At 41.0% G+C, this 20,035-nt stretch overlaps 1 protein-coding gene across 2 annotated transcripts in view; it reads right to left on the bottom strand.

Moving 5' to 3' along the window:
- LOC147668845 (serine/threonine-protein phosphatase 4 regulatory subunit 1-like) overlaps positions 1-20,035 on the bottom strand; it is a 365,836-nt gene that overhangs the window by 282,125 nt on the left and 63,676 nt on the right. For both annotated transcript variants that reach the window (XM_086948406.1, XM_086948404.1), the window contains one exon: positions 3,199-3,331. In XM_086948406.1, coding sequence (XP_086804532.1) covers positions 3,199-3,331 — 133 coding nt within the window. The remainder of the gene's footprint in view (positions 1-3,198; positions 3,332-20,035) is intronic.

The raw sequence follows: 20,035 nt of genomic DNA, 5'->3' as shown, positions 1-20,035 counted from the left end.
ACTGTACCGTCGTAGAAAGTTACTGGGAGAAGATTCACGAGAAATTGAGAGTTGTGTTGGGGTTGGAAGTACGTATGGAAGTCCGTAGATGCCTCTTGAATGTATGGGAACCGACGGGTCTCAATGATTATCAGAAGCAATGGGTGACGTTGGCGTGCATGGTGGCCAAGCGAAACAGCGCGCAGTTGTGGGGCGCCCGCCAACTGCCTCAGGTGCATAAATGGGTAGAAGACCTCGACTGGTGTATGATGAGAGAACGGGCGGTCTATGTTGCCAGAGGCTGCCCCCGGAAGTGGGGGAAGGTATGGGGGGCTTGGAACCAGTATCGTGGAGGCCTTTGTGAAGCCCCTAGGGGAGATCCCGATGTTGCAGCACAGGAATCCCCTTGATCCTAATGTTTTTTCTATTAATTGATTGATCCTGCACAGTGCCCAATGAACCGAAGTGTTGTAATTGATTGCATTGTTAAAACCTCTATCTTCTTACAGCCAAATACACTATTGCAGCTAAGGGGACTATCCATATGGGGTTTATGGATCTCTCAGCGGCCTTCGATCGCGTTAACAGACAGAAACTATGGGCCCTGATGATCTCTTTGGGGGTGGATTACGAGCTAGTAGATACCCTGAAGGCATTACACTGGGAGACCACGGCTACAGTTTGCTACAATAATGAAGGGATGAAGACTGACCCATTTCCCTGCACAAGTGGTGTGCGGCAGGGTTGCATTTTAGCGCCTTTCCTATTCTCTTTGTATATAAACAACCTGGAGAAAGAACTCATGAAGCTGGAAGTGGATTGCCCCAAGATTGGCCAGCGTCCGGTACCCGTCCTCCTATATGCGGACGATGCGGTGCTGCTAGCCCGCACCCCACTCGGATTACAAAAGCTAATTGATGGATTTGTAAATTTTATGAACTTGTTGGACCTTTCAGCAAATCTGGAAAAGTCTTTTGTTATGGCCACAGGTTTGAACCCAAAAAACACTTTCTTGTACAGCATAGGCAGACATAAGCTGGGAAGAGTCAAGTCATTTTCCTACCTAGGCGTTCTCTTCGACGAGAAATTGGAATTCAAGAATCTGGCGGAAAAACACGCTTCCAAATTGGTGGCCTCAACGGGTGCTATAATGGCATTTGGAAGGAGGCTAGGTAGGTGGTCCCCAGAACAGATATTAAATCTATACAGAGCAGTATCCTGTGCTAAGGTATCATATGGAGCAGAAGTGTGGGGCTGCAAAACCAACCATGTACAGCAGATACAAGCTGAGGAAAATAAATTCTTCAAAAAACTACTTAAGGTTCCTCAGTGCACCCCCGCACATATAACTCACTTGGAACTGGGCGAGCCCTATATTGAGGACAAAATCACGATCCGACCCATTATGGCCTGGATCAAGATTTGGACAAACCCAGAGGCTTGCCTTAGCAGACAGATTATTATGGATTGCCTGAACCGGGATAAAGGGGAACAAATTCCATGGCTCAAATATGTAAAGGACACCTTGGAATGTAAAGGCTGTAAAGACCTGTTCTCTGACCCAGAGCTGATGACCACACAAAATAAATTACTGGCCAAAAACTCATTCAGTGCATGGGCATCAACAAGGAGGGCCCTCACTGAAAACAAAAAACCCTTGGTGGTGGCACATGACTCAGTGGTATCTACAAATGTTAAAATGGAACCATACCTAGCGGTAATGCACAATGCGCAGGAAAGATTTTATATGACTAGGTTCCGTTTGAATTTACTTCACCATCTATTGGCAGTTCCTGCCGGTTTCACACTCACAGTAGAGTTGAAGGGTACCTGCGGCTGCGACACTAGGTCTCCGCAGGATACCCTTCACTTTGTTTTATTATGCCCTTTCTACTCTGAGCCAAGAAGGAAGTTTTTAGTTAGGATTCTGAAAAATCAAAAACTGAAGCATGCCAAAGCAGCCCTACTTTTTTTGCAAAAAGCATCAGACCCATATACCCTGTTATGTGCCATAAGTTTCATTAAAGTTGCCATAAGACTGAGGAACACCAGGGAAATAACTGTACATTCTGATCCGAACCCAGTCTGAGACCCCCATTGAATGAACGATGTACTGCCCTCATTTATCTGAAAATGTTCTTAAAATATTCTTTTAACTGTTTTTAAACACTGTATGTATGTATTTTCTCATGCTCTTTAATGGTATCTTTTTAAGTACTGAATAAAGATAATTTGAATTTGAATTTGATTGCATTCACCTGAGATCTTATTTCTTTCTGTATTGTTTTATTCTATAATAAAAAGAGTTTAAAAAAAAAATATTACTGTATCTCAAATATAGTGGGAGCACAGCTAAATTATAGCATTGATGTATTGTAGGAACAGATACCATAGTGGTTCTTGCCACAGAAGAAGGAAGACTTTAAATATCTCCAACATATCAATGCTTCCATGCACTAACTCAATTGCAGAAGGTGACGAGGCACACCATGCAGTATGTGAGGGTACTTAGCATCTACCTTGGCAACAGTCTTCAATTGTTTAGTGCTTACCCACACCCCAAATCTACCAGGGGAGTGGAAAGGTTTTTTCCACCTGCAAAGTTTTAAATTACAAATTTAAACCGTCAGAAGATTTACATTTTTCGGTTTCCCTTTTGTCCGACCACCTTTATTTTCTGCAAATTGAGATCAATTTTCTGCCTACACTATGTAGTCAAACAAAAGAACACATGGCGTCCCGTTCATGATGTGCTAAACAATAAAAATATTCCAACATATTTCCATGCTGCAAAACATATGTACTATTTTTCGTTGCATTTTTCAAAGCTTTTCTCTGCAGTGACACTGCGGAGAATAAATCGTACTATTGTTTGCAGAGCATATCTCTGCAGTCACTTTTTTGTGTTAAACAATGATTTCTGTAATATACATTTCTGCAAAGGTATAGCTTTAATGCACACTGTCAAAAACAACTGTGCATTTGTTGTGGTCTGCGTGGTGCTGAAGTACAAATAAAGTTAAACCTATAAAGTAGTGAAACGTATGTTTTATTATAAACATCCTCAACATGTGTTCGCTTATTTATTTCATAGAATTTTTGTAAAGCGTTCTGGGTGTAACTGACAGCAAAGCACGTTCGTATCATTCTATGGAATTCCCATGCAATCCCAACACCAAAATGTACCTGCACAAATTCCTAAAATACCTTATAACTTACCTGTTGAATATATTATCGCTGAAGGCGTATTTCTCCAGACGAGCAAGCGGAGTCAGGTTATCCTGCCCTGGGATGTCTAGGAATGCAGTGATTCGCATGCTTTCACAATCCGGCCCATAATCTTCAAACCCAACTAGAAAGTTAAAAAAATATATACATTGCTCAGCAACTCGACACGCTCCAGTTCATTTCACTGCTATTATCATACAATTACTAGTGGGCTCCAAAACGCAGAAAAACATACTTTCATTTATGTAGTAATGCATACATGTTGATTTCAATGACAACTGTCATCATATATTTAGAACTAGGGGTATTAGAAGATAATCAGACGGTTTTGCAAAAACAAGTTATTTATTGCAGTTTTAGAGCCTCAATAATTCATGTAGCTTCATCTATTATACCGAACGATTAAATATGAGCTATCAGAATTTAGCTATATTAGATAATGATCATCGAAACAGATTATATTTGAGTAGCGTTATATTTCTGATCCAATCAGGTCGTCCTACTATTGTCTAAAATTATAACAAAACTGTTCATCTGTGTAGATGTTGGATAGACAGGAGTTGTCCTAGAGCATGGATCTTCTTTCCAATTTGGTGGCGAGGTGCTTGCTAGTTAACATGCAAAACATGAAGAAAACACCCAGAACACTTAGACGTATTTTGCAAACTGCACTTTTATGTAGCAACCTTCTCAGACAGGTAACTGAAATTCATGTGTGGAACATAGTCAGATCCCAGAGGAAAATCATTTAAATAAGAGCCCATTTTAAGGACTTGCTTCAGGGAAAAAACTAAAATTCTAAATACTATAGAGAATCTCAGAGAGGGAGAAGAAATTGTAACTATATAAATCATGCTCAGAATTACAAGGAATGTCCATACAATATACAGTTCCAAGAAAGTGGAGAAGCGGGGTCAATGGTTAGAGCGGCAGACCATGATGCACAGGTCTGGCCCGGGACCAGGGTTCAATTCCCGCCTCGGTGGCTCTTGGACTCAATCTCCCCAGACCAGATCATTCTCGCCTCGGTGCCTTGTCTAATCATGGGTCCCACTCGGACTCTGGGCAATAGCTCGCTTAATCTCCACAACGGCCCCAGCAGCGCTTGGATGCCTGTTTTCACTTTGGGGTGCCCAGGAGTGGACATCTCTCAGGAAAGCCAGGAAGGGTTCCACAGCGGTATGAATACTGCGCTACGAGACCTCAGGGTAGAAGTGCGCTATATAAATACAAACCCATTTACATAAATACAAACAAAGACAAGAAAGCAAAGCACAAGCAGCTACTGCCTCTAACTATCAAGTCTACGTCTAATAAAAGAGCTATTGTTGTTTCTATGTTCTAATCTTCACCTACGAAGAGTGAAACATCGCTAAATACTATAATCCTAGGATATGAAATGATTAAAATAAGATTTGATTTTATTGTATTGATGTTGCTTAACTTGATTTCGAGCACTCGTATGAATGGGAAGTTCTGAATGAAAACTAATGTCTTATCATGTAAGAAAGTCTAGGAGACTAAAAATAGAGGACCCAAAATTAGACATAAAAGGCAGCTTTTGTAGTTCAACATTAGTTCTATTTCACATCAGATTTGAAGTGCAAAAACATCAAAATGCAGATTGTTTTATAATACATGGCATTCTACAACACCTTTATGAAAAACCATCTCAATTTCTTTATAATAGGTGAATTGCGAGGAACCCAATCCCCGATTATAAAGAAATGAGTTAGAATTCGACTTTAATAACTTATTACAGTCGAGTTCTGAGGTCACAGTGCCAGCAGCCACATGGGAAAGCCAGGCCAGGTACAGAGCGTAATTAAAGCATCTTTACTATTCGTTCTTCTGCTCTGTTTTTCTAGCTGCAGACTGACAAGCAGAAAGTAGATATTTATGGCACCGTGTTTCATTTTTACACTCCTTTGGTAATTAAAGAAAAGTTCGAATCTTTGAGCATATGTCTCCTGCACCATATACATATAAAAAAGGAACCTGTATCAAACTGCTTCTATAATTTTACTGCAACAATGATCGAACAGCTTTTGCTGTGTTTAATTTTGCACTAGAGATTCTATTTTTATATATATATATATATTCCTGTTAAAGAGTCACGTACCACGGATTTAATTGGGTTGTAGGAAAGATGATGGTGTGACCATGTATTAAGGAATAAAGTACCCCATCATACATGAGAAGGATATTGTAAGTCAACTTAGAATTCTATAACCGGTCTTCAGGCTCTTTACTCTATATGGTCACATAACTCCTTGGTGACTAGGAATATCCTTTATAATGTGCGGTAGGGGATACTTTATGTCATATATCCACACCGAAAATGAATACATCATGGCTTGATTTTCATCATGGGCAATCGAGGAAATAACCCTCAATGAATTTAGAATTTAAGGGATTGTTTTCTCTAAGCGAAGTGTGATGTGGACGTAGGCTTTCTACTGGTCCTCATCTTCCACTTAACCCAGTGTTTTCAGTCATGTTCCCTAGTTCTTTCTACCTTTCTTTTTCTACAAGCTTACTTTTACCACTCTCCATATCTTCCTCACTTACCCCAGCCTACTTTTCCTCCATTTGTTAGATTTTTGCTTTCTATTCCTACTTTGCAGACAGACATACTCATCAGTTCCTCTCTCTATTAGATCATTCTACTATTTTACTCTTACATCCTCCCGCTGGTTTATTTCTCTAATACTTATCTCTCATTTACCCTCGTCATCACTTGCCCTTCCACCTTGTCTCTTGATTAGAACTTAATCTCTCACCATCTATCTTTAGCAGACTCTCACAGATTCAATCTATAAAGGAGTGATTAATTTAATCATGGCATACTTGGAATTGAATCAGTATTGATGAATGGTGCAGGTGAGGAGCTTTAAGATGAATTAGTAACTCTACTTTATAGAAAACTCCCTATTCACAGATATTTACAAAATGGCCACTGGATTGGTACTCTAAAAACAACAGTAAAAGTTAGAATAGAGGCTCCAGAGGTGACAGCTACAATTTAGTATAAAGAAATGCAGAAAACAAGTACTTCGTTGGAGAGGAGGTTTTTAAGGCAACTAAATGGTCACAATATTTGGGAGTAGCTCTCAAAGACTAACATAAGGGCCAACGGAACATTCCAACTTAATATGCTTTGAAGGTAATCTAGTTTTTGCAAACAAGCCACAGCCCAGAACCAACTCGAGCACAGGGGTATATGGTTATGTAACATTAATCAGATACAATACTTTTACATAATACAAAAACAAGATTCTGTCAAGGAAAGTAAAATTCTAACGCTATGCATCATGAGTACCACTTAAGCCAGCATATGGAACGGAATTCATTGGTTGTCTAATACTTACCTCACAATCTGTCAGGTCAAGCACAGGGGCAAGAAACACCTTCACCGAAGGCCAATTACTAAGTGTGAAAACCCTGACTGGGGACATTCCTGCCCAGTCACTGTGACCTCAACTGAAGAACATCCTTTTTAGGTCATAGCTTACCAGACAGCACAGCTGTCTGCATATTTTAAACACAACTTGGGGCCTTTCAGAAAGTTGACATAGGAATGCATTCTGCCTGTTGATTATCATTGGCTTTGTGGTTTGTAACTTACATTTTCTAGCATTCTATATGCGGCCTTTATTTGCTTTAGGCTCTAAAGGTTCACTTTGTCCCCTTTAAGAAAACCGTGTTTACAGTATTCTTCTACAAACTTGCATTGAGCATACAGGCCTTTTTAGGTCTCGCCTAGGATTGCAGCACATGTGCTACTCGCTCTGCAAGGGCTTCTTGTAATCAATACACTTTTAGAAGTGGTGTTTCGGCTCTGCTTGTTAACTGGATTGGATTGCGTCATTCGTTATGATAAGTGGTGTCGTCTGATTGTAACTGAGGCTTTTTAGTTCCTCCTGGTTACCGCCCTGTCCTCTTTTAGCCCCGCCCACCCGGACTGGATCTTTTAACGGCGACGTGAGACGTCTGTTTTATAATTATGGGCTCAGCACTTTTTTGTTTACTATTACTGGCATGAGGGTTGTGCGTTTAGCACTGTGTTACGCTTGTGTAATAATGTGGGGGTTTTTTCACCGTTACTGTCATGTGGGTTTTGCGTAACTATCGTGTAGCATTTAACTAAATATAATTGATACTAATCGCTTGGGGCTTGTGCCGATATGTAGGCACTGAAGTCAAGGACACGCACGCGGCTTGCTTTTTTTTTCTCATTAAAATGAAAGCATGATAGATGCACTTGTGCACTAGGTCGCTCTGGGACTCTGGACTGAGCTCCGAAGCTGCGCCGCAATGCCTGCCCCACTCAACCCCCCTTGAGTCGGCTCCTCTCCACTAGCATGAGCTGGGTGATTTCTATTTTAACTTTAATTCAAAGTGCGGTGCCCGCTTCAGGGACACCGCGCTCTGTTTATCATTATTATTTTCGTAACTTTAAGCCTAGCACTTAGCTGCTGCAAGCCCCGCCCTCCAGGGTGGGCGGCCTCCTGGTCCGGACAGCAGAGACACCGATGTCTGGGATGAACCAGTGGCCCGTGCCCCAGCGAGTCTGTCCGTCGGAATAATTAATTTGTCGCGCGAGCAGCTTTCGCTTTTGCTAAACAATTCACTGTACCATCTAATGCAGTTTGGAAGAGTTTTAAAATATATTTACTGTTTTATTGAAGAGGACGCTCTGGTACTGAGCCTCATAGATTAGGTGGGTTTTGAAAACTGCATTTATCCATCCCCGTGATAAACATGAGCAGTCAAAGATGGCAGTTGGATTAGCAAAGGCAATGGAGCAAGCTAAACATAGTCGTTGATGATAGGAGTCCTTCTTCAGTGTTTAAAGCGAGAGGATGAGAGAGAGAAAAAGATTCATAATGAGAGGGTCAGACCAGGCAGTATGGATCAATTCTGATCAGTTGCTAGAAATGTGCATCTTATCGCACCCCAGGGGTACCCACGGCAGGGTATTTCTGGTTTATCTCCTAACAAGAGTTGGTCCTTTCTCCATTTCCATGGTTGCCGAGTATTGAAAGGAGGAAGAAGGGTCAAAGTATTGAAGAGCTAAAGCCTCTCACCCATTGGGCTATACAAGGGTCTGTGCGTTTGCATCGCTAGTGTTTTTTGGGCAACTCTTTTCCACAGTTATGGCTAAGGTACTGATTGCAGCCCAGTTGAACAGAAGTACATCGCTTTTTCTGCCTGTGGCACCTGCTGCCCCTGCTCTGGGCAGTTTAAGTGGTACAGCAGCTGGGCAGACCCGGAATACCTGTGCATAAGTATTGTCCCCTCAATGCACTACCAGAAAAGCCTGCCAAGGTAAGAACATTCAGTTGTGGCGTCTTCCAAAAAATAGGAAAATGAGATTGTAGTAGTGCTTTAATTTATTAACATGCCTTTGTGAGCGGTTCAACTGTGCTTTAGTAACTCTTTAATCATAGCTAATTCGTCCATGTTTATCAATTTTTTACTTACTAAAGTGACGCCACAAATCTTATATTAATTTTTTTCGTATGTTGGCTAAGCGTGCAGATCAACTTTATCTAGAGGACAGTGCAGAGATGTCGGTGAAAGATGAAAATGGGAAAGAGCTAGTGCAAACCAGTATAACTTGTCCTCGGGTTAAGCTTAAGTCGTGTAGATATAATTGGTACTATACAAGTCTCCAGTTTAATATTTTAGTGACCCAGGTTAATTTTACCCTTGTTGCTAGGTGGAAAAGGGATCCAAGGTTTGCTGTTCTTCTCTAAAATATACACCTTGCCCAAGTCCTTGCTGATCACATCCTTCAAATGTACTGCTTCTCCATCTGCACATAATCCTGACAAGCATGTAGCTTTTTAATACACTAAACATGTGTGTAGGCTCCCCTTATTATCAAGTTGTATTATTTCCCTTTAAATTTAACAATGTACATATGTATACACGGCACCACGTTTTCTATTCGAGACAATGCTAAAATCAAAAACAAAACATTCGGAACACAGTTTACATATGAACGTTGTTTTTTTCCAATATGTTCACATTTAATTTCTTCTGAAATTTACAATGCAATTGGTCTCGCATTAACAACAGTTTAACCTATTGGCATTGTAAATGACAATGCCTTTTATGTTTTAAAAACCAACACGTAAATAAAAGGCATTGCCATTTACAATACCAATAACTCAAAATCGTGTGAATGCAAGACCTATTGCATTGCAAATGCTTGTTTCTTATCTATTCACATTTGCTGTCTCTTCAAAGACCGAGCTCAAATGTCAGCATCTGTTTTCCAGGGAGCTGGTGTTTACTTTTATTTCCTCCGACTTCAAAGTGAGAGATTTTATTTGACAATCCTGCTGGATACCCACGTGAGACAAAGGCTGTAGGCCGTTATTCTTTCTAACTGCCTACTCGGGTGTAGGATGTTATTTTGTTTTCTAGCACAAAACAACATTTAAATGTCTATAAATGAACTGTGCAACTATTTGAGAATATGGAAAACACAAATGTAGCACATTGTTTTGAAATTCTAAAGTATGATGGAAAAACATTTTAATACAACCAAAACAACTCAATACAGTAGGTGATGGCATTTCCACACTGCATAATATTTTTTGTGAAACTGTATGTCTATACAAATATAATGGTCATTTCAACTTAAGATGTGTTGTGTGTAATGGCAGTACACTACCACACCATGCACACTTCACTTTACACCCCACTCACACAACTGCACTCTACTTTGACTACTCAACACTATACCACTCCACTTCACACTATGCCACTTAACTAGACACCTCTATTCTGCACCACTCTACTCTATGCCAATGCACTGTCCTATACCGCTTTACTATGCAGTACTGCATGCTTCGCTACTGCACTCTATGCCAATCCACTCTAAACCAATCTAATCTGCACCACTGTATGCCACTCTACTCTGAAACAATCTTCTCTACGCCACTCTGTGCTATTCCACTCTACGCCACTGTAATCTACCCCACTGCATTCTATGTTGTTGCACTCTATGCTGCTGCACTCAAAACCAATACACTCTATGCCAGTCTACTATGTACCACTGCACGTCACTATACTCTGCTTTGCAACACTATGCCACTGCACTCTACACCATTGCATTCTACGTCACTTTACTCTCCTCCACTCTGCGCCACTCCACTTTACTCTGCACCATTCTATGCCACTCTACTGCACTCTGCCACCATACTCTACACCACTACACTCTATGCCAATCCACACTACGGCACATTAATCTACTGTGCGCCACTGCACTCTGTGCCACTTCACTTTACGCCTCTCTACTCTGCACCACTCTTCTCTTTGCCAGTGCATCTCCCATGCACCACTGTACTTTGCCCCACTTGACTGTACACCAATGCACTCAACAACACTCTACTGTATGCCACTTCACTCTACTCTGAAACAATTGCCTAAGCCACTCTGCGCCACTCCACTCTATGCCACTGCACTCTTCCACTCAACTCTATTCCGCTGACTCTACGCCAATGCACTATACACCAATTTACTCAACACCAATACTCTACGCCACTGCAGCCTACTGCAATCTTCTCTGCACCACTGCACTTTATGCCACTTTACTCTGCAACACTCTATACCACTGCACTCTAGGACATCATACTGCAACATTGCACTCACTGCACACCACTCTACTCTACGCCACTATACTGCACTCTATTCCAATGCACTATACTCTACTACACTCTACGCCACTCTAATCTACTGTGCGCCACTACACTCCCTTGAGTGAAGTGGCATATAGTACAGGGTCCTTACTGCACTCTATGCCACTTCACTCTACCCCTCTATATTCTACTCTGCACCACTCTACTCTATACAAGTGCACTCTCCCATGCACCACTGCACTCTATGCCACTCGACTCTACGTCAATGCACTTTACGATGCTCCACTCTACGCCACTTAACTCCACTCTAAAACAATCTACTCTGTCACTATTTCACTGTGCGCCATTCCACTCTACACCACTCCACTACTATCTACCCTGCGTCACTCCACCCCACTGCATTTTATGCCACATTACTCTACGCCAATGCACTCTATACCACTTTCATAAAATCCACGACTCTACACCACTTCACTCTATACCAATCTACTCTACACCACTACACTCCACACCACTTTACTATATACCACTGCACTCTACACCATTGCACTCTACGGCACTCTAAACTACTGCACTGTGTGACACTGCAGTCTATGCCACTTTACTCTACCTCGCTCTATCCTACACTACTCTATTCTATGCACTTCACTTTATCCCACTCCACTCTATTCCAGTGTACTTTACCCCAATCTACACCACTCTATTCTATGCGAGTGCATTTTACCCCCACTCTACTATGTTACTGCACTCTACGCCACTCTACTCTACATCACTCTATGCCACTGAACTCAACGGAAATGTATTCTATGCCACACTACACCACTGTGCGCCACTATACTCTACACCACTGTACTCTATGCCACTGAAAACGCCACTGTACTCTACGCCACTGAAAATGCTACTTTACTCTATGCCACTACTCCACTGCACTCCATGCCATTTCAGTCTACTCTAAGCCCCTCTACTGCACTTTATGCCACTACACTATGCCACTCTACTATGCATAATTCCACTCAAAGCCACTCTAATCTATTCTGCACCACAGCCCACTGGTGTCCATGCCACTGAACTCAACACCACTCTACTCTATGCCAGTTTACTCTACACCTCTGCAGTCTACCCTGCATAACTCCACCCTATGCCACTTCACTCTGCTCTGAAATAATCTACTCTACACCACTCTACTCTACTGCACTCTAAGCCAACTGACTCCACACCACTTTACTCAAAGCCAATGCATTCTATGCCAATCTACTCTGCACCACTGTACATTAGGCCACTTCACTATAGTTCACTTAACAATACTGCACTCTGATGCTCTACACCATTAAACTCTTCTCCACTCTATGCCACACTACAACACTCTGACGCGCTACGCAACTCCCTCTACGTCACTATCATCCACTGTATTCTCCGAAACTACTCCACTGCACCACTCCACTCTATGCCATTCTATCTACGCCACTCCACTCTATGCCACTCCACACCAATCTACTTTGCTCTAGACAACACAATCAACGCCACTCCACTCTGCTCTACACTACTCCATGACACTATGCCACTCCACAACTCTCTACTCTACGCCCTTCCACTCTATGGCACTCTACTTCTTACACAAGACTCCACACCTCTACACTCAATGACACTCCATGATCTCCACTTCACTCGACTCTACTCTACTCCACAACACTCTAGAATACTCCTCTTTACTCCAATTTATAACACTCCACTCTCTTTCACACCACGAACTTTTAGCCATGCTGAACAGCAGCCACGCTGGTGTACAACACGACTAAAACAGATTGGCAAAGCCAATAGCTCCTACATAGGTGTTACCTACTGGCTCGGCCAGTTTGGAGTCCAAATGCTTATCTGATGGGAGCCGTTATGTCTTTTTGTAACAAAGTGCCAAAATTGGCCCTTTCCCTTCATGAGCTGCCACCCCTTTATAGGCATACACACACCCAACAAATATCACTGTGCTGAATTTGCATTTTATTTTTAGGTCTGGCTAGAGCTTTATCTATCTCGCCAGCCTCATGTATAAAAATATATATATATATATGTATAGGGGCTTTAAGTCAGCCATCTTTCTTAATCCACTGGTTTCTTCAAGTGTCATTCACATTTCACATCCACCCACCACAGCAGACCGCATGGGGCAAATGGGTCAGCTGTCTACTGCCTTTGGGTTCTCTTCACAATAAGAAAAAGCATTTTGGTTACACACATCCTTTTAGAAAGTAGTTCACTTCAGAGCCCAGACTTGAGGGCCAATCTCTGCTTTAAATTCATGGTTTTGTTTTTTTCTTACTTTTCTTCGCAAACATATGCACACTACGTACAGATGACAGCATGTTTTCTTTTTATTACAAGGTAAGTTTGAAAGCGTTTTTCCAACCAAATTCATTTCTGTAACTAAGCTAAGCTAATGGGATACTATTTATCACCATTCTGAAGTTAGAATAGTGTTTTCAATCAGCCCATGTAACTGACTTTCCACAACACCAATTCAATGGACTTGGATTCCTGTGGTAACTCGGAGTATGAACCAGGGCAAAATAGACTGCACTTGCAATGTTGACAGCTGAACCATCCGTAGCATTGTTTTATACCAAGTTACAATTGTATGGGACACTAGCATCAGAAAGTAGAAGCAAAGTAGTAGGCTAGTATTGGGTAACAATACAAATAAACAGCTGAGAGATCTAAGTGATAATAAAGAATCAAAAGGCTAAACGGTGTTTCACACGCTCACTGTTTAAGTACCCGAGAGGAAGCTGGGTTGACAACCCCAGAGGATGCACCTGCAGTGTGGTAATGAACCTAAGAAACTAAAAGATGCCTCCCAAGCATCCCAAACTAAAGGACTGCTCTCTGCTTAAGAATGCCAATAAGCATGCAATGCATGTCCAGTACTTGGCGCTCTAACATTTGGTGGCAAACACTTAAATGACATTGAGTAAAAATACCATTGAGAACAGTAGAGACCATAGTGAACAGGGAGACTGGTGCCAGCAGGTCATCAATGTGCTCCCCACCCCCTGCTTAGTAGTGACAATGCATGGCGGAGTTGCAGACAATACTTTTCTTGGAATAAGGGAGGTTTAAAGAATGAAAATGGAAGATAGGTTACCAAACAGACAACACATAACTTGAGAAGCTTCATCCAGAGTATTCAGCTTGGATCTATATTCCATATCTGTTTAAGCCTATAAGGTGGCAAAACTGTCCAAATATTGGCTACCAAATTCACCCAAGCGAGGAGCAGAAAGATGAATAAATCCCATTTTCTGAATGAAAGGAGAACATGGGAATTAGACACTGTTATTTTTAGTGGTACATTAGAAAGGGACGCATGTTTCAGTGGGAAGAGCAGCTCAATGCATGAAAAAAATGTCCCAGAAATTCAGTAAATGAATTCAAGTTGACCTTGGCCAAACGACCGATAGCAATATGAGAACAAAGGCAAGATGGGGGCCTAAGGTCTGTAGTGTTATGAGGAGGCAGACAAGTTGGCACCCTGTATGTGGTCCTGTTTTTCTATTCAATTCTTTAACTTCCAATGTAACGCGGGGCACAATTCTCTATTTATGTGAAAAAGTAAAGAAATAAATACAGAAAGGAACTTAAAGGGCCATACCTGTGACCCTGCGCATTTAATTTGATATGATAAGATTGCCAACCAGTGCTGCTAGGCTCAGGAGGGCATGGGGGACATGTGTAGAAAAAGAGGATGAGAAGGGAAGCTACCGCTTCTCCTGGATCCCTGCCATTGATCAGTGTTGGCGTTGCAGCAACATGTGGCTAAAGGTGCTGGCTATTTGGCTATCCAGGGTTTATTTTGGGTCTTGAAGGTGCATGCAGCTGCAGATTTGCCCAAGTTCACTATTAGTTGGTAAATGGAATAGTAACTAAACTTGCCACTAAAAATAACAGAGCCTTAACCCTCGGTCAGAGTCTAAGACCCCATACTTATCACAACAGTAGGCTTTACCATAACAAAATTAAAAAGGCCACACACATTAACATGAGCAAGATGCTGCGTCTAATGAAGCAGAAATATAAAATATTATAGCACCCAAAATTAAATTATAAAGAATAGACGCGGTTGGTCCAAGACAAGTCAAAAATCAATGGCACTAAGACTTGTTGTCGATGTGCAAGACAAGTGTTCATGTTGGATCGAGCAACGGCAATGTGCAAAAATATAATGGGCAATGAAACTACGCAGAGCCAAATGAAACATTGTAATGTGGACTAAAACGCTCATTGTAACTTGCGTACTTTTAAACTACAAGGACATTTACATTTAGAAAAGCGCGGTTAGGATATAACAATACAGTTCCCCATCGAAATGCCAAACTCAAATGCTAACATTTTCCAAAGCTTTATAGGCCACAGTGTATAACATCTGCATTACTAGTGTCACTCCATTTAATGAGAGTTGTCTCAAAGGGATTTAGAAAACGTAGGCCCACACATTTACTATAGGCACAGAATGGTTAAATCCCTTTGATACATCAGATCTTAGTTCGGGAGAAAAGGGCTTCATTTCATTATACAATCAATAAAATAAGACAAGAAAGGTTTCTTTCACACAGCCTCATGGAGTACTTCTAAACAACTAGGTAATGGGAGGACGCTCAGCTAGCACCTCCAACTACGATATCAGAAGAAACAATAAAATGCAATTATAGCTAGTAAGAGACAACTCTAATTTCTAAAGAGCAATAATGAGGTATTTCAACACCTGCACTTAGAACTAGGTGACCAAAGATATAAGTTTACTAGGACTGGAAATGCTAAATTTCCAGGGGAACGACGGTGTATTTAAAAGATTCCCATTTGGTTTAATTACATGTACAGTTATTTAAAGTGGCAAAAAGTCCTGTCTTCCAGTCAAAATGGCAAAAGGTCCCGTCTTCCCATCACAATGTTGGTCACGTCTGGATTTGGGAGGATGTGGTGTACAAATCAAGTTAATACAAACTTGATAAATTTCCACTCAACCACCACTTCGTGATCACGAAAACCTCAACCACTACTCTCATTGTGTTTACAGAAACAGATATATAGATGGAACAGAGCAAAGTTCAAAGGCCTCCAGTCCCAACATCTGGTGTGACACAAGTTTTAAGCTAATCAAGGCCAACTTTTCTTTTTTTGCAAGTTAATAAACTGAGAACCATTAAACTTAGAAATAGTAACCTCCGTTACATCCAGCACTTAGGTATGGTAAAAACTGTGACATCAAGTGCAATATGAAGAATTAGTCATTTAAATACAACTTTAAGGGGTTACAGTTGCCTGGGTGTTGGAAAGGAACAGAATTATTCATCAATAATTAAGTCAATATGAAAAGTCAAATTGTAATTGCATTTATATTGCAAATGGCTCAGGACGCACATGGAAGGATCAATGGATCGCTTCACACCAAACAAGGAGAGAAGCATAACAATTAACGGTAGGGAGAGAGCTACCAGTCAACAGACAAAAGCTGGTGGACATATGATAGTGAACATAACATGCCTAGTTCAGTAGGTAGGTAATGAAGAGATGTGTCTTGCATGCTTTAAGGGAAAGTTGGCTAATGGCTATCAAAAGATCTTTTCAAGAAAGGGGAGACAATAGAATGCTGGTGTAAATGAGCTTTCCCTTTGGTTAACAAGATGCTATGGTCCATTCTGTTGTCAGATGTTAAGAAAGGGATCCCACAGCCATGAAATTTGTAGTTGAGATACCAGAGTTGACCAAGCTGTAGTGATTTAGACAAAGTAGAGGCTTATTCAAGGCTCACGTGGTGGCCCAGCTCCAGAAAGCACAGGCTGCAGCATGCACAAACAAACTGTGTGGAAACAGAAAGGACTTTGCAAGGCCAGCTCTTACTAAGTAATCTACGTATATTGAGTTAGAATGAGAAATAAGACTCGTTTTAAGCTTTTGTCAGGGATAAACAGATTAACCCTATATTGAAGTGTATTTGGCAAATAGCATTTTAAACTATTTGGGCAACTAGTACTACAAGAACAGATCTGAATCCCTGATGAATACCAATACTCTGCACAGAATACAACTGTAAGAGGAAAACTTACAATAGTTTAATGTATACTCATGACAGTTTTGCACTTGGTTAGTTGTTAATTCAAGTTAAAGATATTTTGGTCAATTTCAAATATTTTTGGAAACGAAAAGACTTAAATGTATACAAATGTTCTCAAACACCCAACTTATTTATTCATTAAAGGCAAACGATGTGTTTGTATCCTTGTTATTTTAACAAAACCTGGTTTAAAAAAAAAATCTTTTTACTTCCCCTCGAAAATTAGCTAATTGTCCAACACTAGCTGCTTCCACAAATGTGGGGCAGGGGAAGTAGTAATGAGGGGCAGGATTGGAAAACTCTTACACAGAGGCCACATCTCATCAAGACAATGTTTAGACTTACATCCATCCCATACTTCACCAATGTTAGGTCCATCAGGAATATCAAGCAGTTTCAGAGGCTAATCAGTCTTGTACAGCACTGATCTCCACGGCATTTCAGGTGGTTTCTCTATGCTTACTCAAGCCCAGACTAGTTAGAAGCAACATACTTGAGGGTGAATATTTTACTGATATCCCAGTCAAGTGCCTATTAGCCATTAGCACGCCAACTGTGAAGTCTTGTTCAGGTCATAGCACCAGCAACTCATGCCCAACCACATATAAAGACATCCTGAACGTCATTGCTCCGCCACCAACCAAAGTGCAAAAGGGGCTCACTGACGGCCCCAGTTAAGCCTCTGCTTTCACCTGGTTTGTTTCATTCTTTCCTTTTTCAGCAATCGTCTAAGCCTGGAGCCAGCTGACGTATGATCTGTCGGGTGCTTCTAGTACAGCCACCACGGACATATAAATTCTCCAGCTACAGATTTCAGCCCTTCAGCCAGTCAGCAGAGTTGCAGGAGCTCCATGGCACATATTGCGCAAGATCTCATCACTAAAATTAGACACAAGGGAATGGTATATAGGAGAAGTCCATTGACCACCTTTTTATAACCATAGAAAACAGAGGAAACTGCTTCTCACAGCAGCCCTAACTCTGCAGCCATCTAAAACCAATGCGGAGAGCCTCAGATTTTTGTTTTGAGCAGGTATATTGTAAACTATATGTAAGACAATTGGACTTCAACAGGGTCTACTAGTGATTTGGTTTACAGAAATCAAACCTTCAAATACAGCCAGGTGCCATCTGCCTAGCAATGTACACTAATATATCTGGTAAGCAATGATGTCAGAGGTTACATTTGAGGTAAAATGGTATGGAAAACAGCATAGAGACCTGGGGGGTTTAACATTAGAGGACAGCAGGCAATCTGGAAGGTTCACTATTCAAAGACTGATCTAATATCCATAGCAAAAAGCACCCTTCCAGACCCAAAAGCTATAAGCCATCTTGGTGGAGTGGCTCATAGTTCCAGGTTTTAAAGGTACCATAAACCGTGCTCAATGGTCCAGCAAAGAATGCATTTTCACTGTCCATACCATGGAGGGTAAATCAGCTACATACAGATTTGCCCTCAATGTGATAAATTAAGATCAGAAGCATGAGTGATCCGCTCCTTTGAGTCTGCCCTTTGAAACATCAGTTGTCATTTGGGTAGTGACTCCCTTTTCAATAATTTGCTCATAAAAGTGTTAGGATACGTGCCTCAGATTATAGCAGTCGAAAGATTCAAGGCTTCCTTTTCCCAACAAAAAACAGGATTTGATTTAATTTGAGTAAGCAGGCATTTCAACTGAAATGTACTAGCATTTTACAGGTCTGTCTCAATGTTTGTTATCAACGTAAAAAGATTTATTTAGTAACAGTGAGCATTTGAATTAAAGTCTCTAGGAAAACTGACAGCAAAGACGATTGGGAAGGTATTATTGAACAAATAAATAGGTATTCTTTTTTAAATTCAAATGTGGGACTGAAATTATCCTAAGAAGATTTGGGAAGTATTATGTGCGAGAGAAAAGTGTCCTTGCGTGGCGGCTGAGGATGCTTACTGCTTTCCTAGAGCACAAAGATTCTGAATCAAGGATACGTGTGTTGAGACTTTCTTTGCTGGCTGTCAGTCACTGATGGCCTCAGGAGAATATTTTCACTTTAATATTTGTGTTTTTGGCATTTGCTTTGTGTGTGTGATGAATTTAAGTTTAATAGTGTTAAAGAAGCCAAATGTTTGATAACTGCTGATGCTACCTGAAGGATAGAGATGCAGGCCAAACAAATGGTCCAGCTGGATATTTTTTTCTGTCTTTTCAGACTGGATCACATACACTCTGTACTTTCTCTGAACATTAAGAACAAGGCCGAAAAGCTCTTCAATAACACATAATCAGTCGTCCCATCTTTAACTTATTATTTTGCCTTCTGTTTTAAACAGAGTGTAGCTTATTTAAACTCTAGTGAATTTAGATCCTGATAAACAGACAAATAATTACACAGATATTAGCGATTAGGACATACTAGCAATTGTAACTGAATGCAGGAACATGCCATTTTGATCTAGAGAAGGCCACTGTTGGAGTCTATCATTCCACCACCAGCTTGCATTGTCTGGGTAACTTCTGTGACTACAAAAATCCTTTGCATATACTATTTTGGACCATATTACTTCAAGTATTGCACTGCATTCTCTCCTTCATGCTCCACAAGTGGCTCCATTCCATGCTCCCATCTCTAAATTATTACTACCAGCCAACGTTACTGTGGTTTCAAATTCCACTGCAAGCCAGTGTGAGCCTGCACCTTGTGCCTTCTACTTTTGGCTGTTGGAGGACAGAGCCTCTTTGACTCCAACTGATATGCACACCAACAAAAACCTACTCTAAGAGTAGTCAATGAGACTTCATTACCTATTGACTACTCATTGAAATATGTATATTCGAGCTGATCTCAGCAGCTATGCTAATCATTAGGTATTCGCTATTTCTGTTAAGTAATTTGCTTTAAATGTTTCCCACTAGAGGCTGTCGAAATGGGGACAAAACACAAGCAGCGATGTCTTTCCTGGGGGCCAAGTCCTACAATATTCACGTTACCCAACACACAGATTCTATTTCACATTCTATTATTACCAACTGTACACAATATGTTTAACATACTATCCTTCCTTCCTTCCTTCAGAAACCTCTTCCCA

Source organism: Lissotriton vulgaris, unplaced genomic scaffold, assembly GCF_964263255.1.
Source record: "Lissotriton vulgaris unplaced genomic scaffold, aLisVul1.2 SCAFFOLD_271, whole genome shotgun sequence".
Classification (NCBI taxonomy): domain Eukaryota; kingdom Metazoa; phylum Chordata; class Amphibia; order Caudata; family Salamandridae; genus Lissotriton; species Lissotriton vulgaris.
This window is presented reverse-complemented; position numbering and strand designations above follow the sequence as displayed.